The 4,697-nt window shown below is 35.0% G+C and overlaps 1 protein-coding gene across 1 annotated transcript; it reads left to right on the top strand.

Moving 5' to 3' along the window:
* The first annotated feature begins 364 nt into the window (after positions 1-364).
* Positions 365-1,540, top strand: LOC129000381 (cytoplasmic polyadenylation element-binding protein 1-B-like). The gene has a single exon (XM_054427345.1). It carries the CDS (start codon positions 365-367, stop codon positions 1,538-1,540), a length of 1,176 nt encoding a protein of 391 aa, XP_054283320.1.
* The last annotated feature ends 3,157 nt before the right edge of the window (positions 1,541-4,697 follow it).

Raw genomic sequence — 4,697 nt, 5'->3', positions numbered from 1 at the left:
TTTGTTTTGCCATATGTTTTTTTCAGACAGGTGTATTTTCATAAACAAGATGCACTTAATTTTAACTTATATTTTCATTTGAACTTTTAATATTTTAAACAAGATAGTTTTTAACTTTTATTTGTATTTTATTTTAGTGATGTCATTACAGGCCTCAAACTCTTATTGGGCACCAATGCCGCAACTTCCTAGAGTGAACTCTTCGAACGCACCGCAGCAGTTGTCGAACGCCGCAATGCTTCGGGGCTTAGATCGTCCAACGTTTGGTCAAGACTTGAACTTCAACTCACCTGTTAGCAGAAACGTCCGTACCGATCCGCTCCCTAGATTTTCTTTGCTTCATATCAACACCGGGAGCTTTGGCATGCCTTCAAGTTTGCCTTCAAGCTCTAATTCTTCAAATTCCGTGAACTCCCCTAGATCCACCATCAGCCGCAACATCTGGGGTAGTCAGGTGATTTCCCCTACCAGCTCGAACTCTACGGGAAGTACTTTCAGTGGAGTGGACATCACTGATCTGGCAAGTTTTTTGAATTCATCACCACCTATTAGGCTGGGAGCTGCTCAAATAAAAGAAATGGCCGATTTGAGGTCCATGAGAGACTTAAATGGGCCGAACACTGCAAGGAACGTCTCTATGTTTCCACCTCGTCAATTGTATTCCTCTTTATCCACTGCTTCTGTTCCTCCTGACGGACCATCTGGTACCGCCTCTTGGGGTGGAGAGCTCCCCCCTCGGCGCTTTGAAATCAACCCGACTTACTCCTGCAAGATCTTTGTAGGCGGTGTTCCATGGGACATGACCGCAGAAGACTTAACCATCTTCTTCTCACCTTACGGAAGAATTCTCGTAGAATGGCCTGTTAAAGACACTGTCACTCAACCCAAGGGGTATGTTTACATAATCTTCGAAGATGAGGTCAATGTAAAAGTACTGCTCAACAACTGCGTCCGTGATACCAGTGACAACAACTTGAAATACTATTACAGACTTATCACAAGGTCTCTGAAACATAAGGTTGTTCAAATAATTCCTTGGCGAATAACCGACTCCAACTTCGTGATGGAACCGACACGGAAGCAGGACCCCAACCTCACAGTTTTTGTTGGAGGACTTCACGGAGCCTTGACTGCAGAAGGTTTGTTCATAATTATGAACGACCTTTTCAACGGTGTGAGCTACGTCGGCATCGACACAGACAAATTCAAATATCCCATTGGCTCTGCCCGAGTCACATTTAACAACAAGTATTCCTACATGCAAGCAGTCATGGCTGCGTACATCGAAATAAAGTCGAATCTGTTCAGCAAGAAAGTACAAGTTGACCCGTACCTGGAAGATGCCATCTGCTCCAAATGTGATCTCCGCCCGGGGCCATTATTCTGCAAGGAGCTGTGCTGCTACAACTACTTCTGCCATGGCTGTTGGTTCAGTCATCATCAGGCATTGTTCATGATAAATCATCGACCTCTAGCAAAAACCTCAAAGTACAAGAGGAGCATGCAAAATGCACGTTACGTGCAGTTTAGTCATTGCTAGCTTATTCATTGTCAACAGCAAAAATCCACACAACAGGCCACTTGGATTATTACCCTTAAAAATCCACACAACAGGCCACTTGGATTATTACCCTAGCATAGAACAATAACCTAAATATTGTTCCTCCCCTTCGTTAGTTAATCTGGTTTTGAAAATTCCTATCAAAAATGCTGGATTGCAAAATTTTAATTGATTTTACTGTTTAATTTTAATTTACGGATGGTTCCGTAGTAAAAAAGAGTTTAAAAAAATAAAATTCCAATATTGTTGTGTAACACTTAAAATAAAATAATTTTAAATGTAAAAAATCAAATAAATTTACTACTTTTCTGGCAGAAAAGCCATGCATGTAGCATGTGCACTAAACTAACATTATCATTTTAATTTTTAATAAAAAAATAATTTGAAAACAACAAATTATTGCTAAGCATTGGTTTACATTTACTAGGCCTAAATGTAATGTTTTGGTCGATTTTAAAAATGTTTTTTAGAAATAAAGTGTGGATTTTAATAATACTAATATATATGAATAAGCTTGAATCTTATGGAGTTTTGTAATATTTTATGTTTTCAACTATTGTGCAATAAAACTGATTGTTTAATATGTTATTTATACTTTAACCTAATCCCCCTTAAACAAAAGTGAGTTTGATAAATGCCTATAAATCAGAGATGCTAATAGTGAGTAATTTGGATGGTGTTGCATAAAATTTAATTTCTTCACAAACATTACTATGACTGTAATCAATATAACTGTTGAAACAATTTTTTTTGGTTACAAACTGTACTCTATTTCGCCCCATCTATACAGTACGCTAAGCCGAATTTTGTCAATAGAATTCCTCCTTCACTTTTAGACCGATTTTGGCCCAGACCGAAACGGCCCTGATGTGTAGTTTTGTAAAGTGGTTTTCATTTTTTTAATCTTTATTGGTTTGGGTAGGATCTTCAATTAAAGTTGGATTTTCTCCCTTAAGGTAATATAGATGGGGGAATAAATTTAGTTTAAATTCCTTCTGTTTTGTTTATGTTTGATTGACAGTTTTAATAAAAGCACTAATCAGATGATTTGTTTAAATTTTAGCTCAAAACAAAGATAATTATGTGAATTTTGAATTATCGTGTTTTATTTTATAGGGAATGGAGTAAATGGTTTATTATGGAAGTATTTAGTAAATTTGTTTATGATTTGAATTTAATTATTTGTTGGAGTTGCGTTTACAACGATGTAATAATTTTTTGTGATATATTAATTTAGATGAAGAGAAGATTATTCAGTCGTTTTTTTTTATCAAAGGACGTGACAAAATCCTTTTAACCTTAACCTTCAAACTATGGCTCTTAGACCATTTATTTTCCATTTACTTTAAGCTGAATTAGCCTAACCTGAATGGATATTGCCAGGATATGAAAATGTAAAAATTGAAAATAGAGGAAGAGGGGGCTCAGTAAGGGATTTGGTAATACATAAGACAACCTAATAATACTGATGTAACAGGTCAAACTAATATTAACCCGAGATAATTATAGTACTAGGCTCAATTATTGTATGTCATGTTGTTACTCGCTCTACTTCAATTGAGAAAAAAATCAAATGGATTATTTACTTCTTTTTGTTATATCGGCAAGGTTACGTTGCCAGTTCCATAAACTTACACAAGGTTAATGGTTGTGACCAAAACAAAATAGTAAATGCCAATTATTAGCACATTATCTTGCGACTTCCAGTAACGCAAAGTTGGAAGTCACCAACAATCAAGACATTTCAAGTCAAAAATAAGAAGCTTCAACAACTCAATTGCTAAGGTAAGTGTTAGTGGTGATATTAGACCAAATACAAGAGAAGGACCTTTTTGTATGGATTCCATCGTAAAGTTCACCACAGAACTTACGGAATTACAGTCGCTACAGTCAAGTTTATTTTTATGATTCAGGAGAGGTAAATAATATACTCTGTTCTATAAGAGAAAATAAAAATCGTTTTATACTTTTATAAAGTATGCGGAGCAACTACTTCTCCTACATTCTTTAAATTAAAAGTTTTGGTATTGTTGCAACATTGATACCTTGTATACAAAGAATATACAGCCTTATTAGTTAATTAATTTACACAATTTTCATAATATAAATGCCATACAAAGCAAATTTAATGTTTATATTACCTGCTCTACAGTTCAGTTTTCAAGCTATAAACTAAATTCATCCCAAAACATCTAACGAATTCCAAACCAGTACCGGCTGACTGTAACCATTGGTTATTTTTACGATACATAGGTTACACCGAGGAGTTGGTTTTATCTATGGTTATAAGATCATGAAACTATGAAACTCTAAGTTTGTATCTACATGGTTATACAATGATAAACTTAAATAAGCCATTATATTTTAAACATCAAAATTAAGGAGTAAGAGTCAATTCAAATGTTATTTCACAATTTTCTGATCCTAGAGCTCTTTTCAGGGTAGATCCTGATACCAGCACCATATCCACTACCTACTATTCTAGCCAGTACCATTGACTATATATACCTACAGGTATATATATATACCTTTTGACTATATATACCTATAGGTATATATAGTCAATGGTACTTTACACTACTTGTACCATAGACAAAAATAAATAAATAGCTTGTACCTACCACCGTTGTTTGATTACTAACAATCACTACTCATAACAGTTTTCGTTTATTTGTCTTAACAGCTGACGTTCAAAGCAGTAAAATTTTACTTATTTTCTCTAAATCCTCGAACCTCATTTGTTTGTTAAAATCAATCATCACCAACAATCTTCATTCTGACAAGGCTCCTGGTTACGACCGCATAACTGGTAAAATACTTAAAGAGCTTCCACGAAAATGAATAATGTTTTTGACTTATTTTATTTAATACAATGTTAAAACTTGAATATGTACCAGATCATTTCAAAAGAGCACAATTGATAGTCATTCCGAAACCATGGAAGCCTCTTGACCAGGTATGTTCTTACCGACCCATAAGTCTTTTACCAATAATGTCTAAGTTATTTGAAAAACTTCTTCTGAAAAGGATACAAGAACTTATTGGCGAAGATGTGATTCCTGCACATGAGTTTGGTTTCAGACGGAAACACAGTACCATAGAACATGTTCACCGAGTTGGTTGACGTGATACGTCA

The sequence above is a fragment of the Macrosteles quadrilineatus genome, unplaced genomic scaffold (assembly GCF_028750875.1).
Source record: "Macrosteles quadrilineatus isolate MER2022 unplaced genomic scaffold, UCM_ALF_1.0 Scaffold_8__2_contigs__length_117827958, whole genome shotgun sequence".
Classification (NCBI taxonomy): domain Eukaryota; kingdom Metazoa; phylum Arthropoda; class Insecta; order Hemiptera; family Cicadellidae; genus Macrosteles; species Macrosteles quadrilineatus.
The sequence above is the reverse complement of the archived record's forward strand: the minus strand, read 5'-3'. Positions and strand labels throughout refer to the sequence as shown.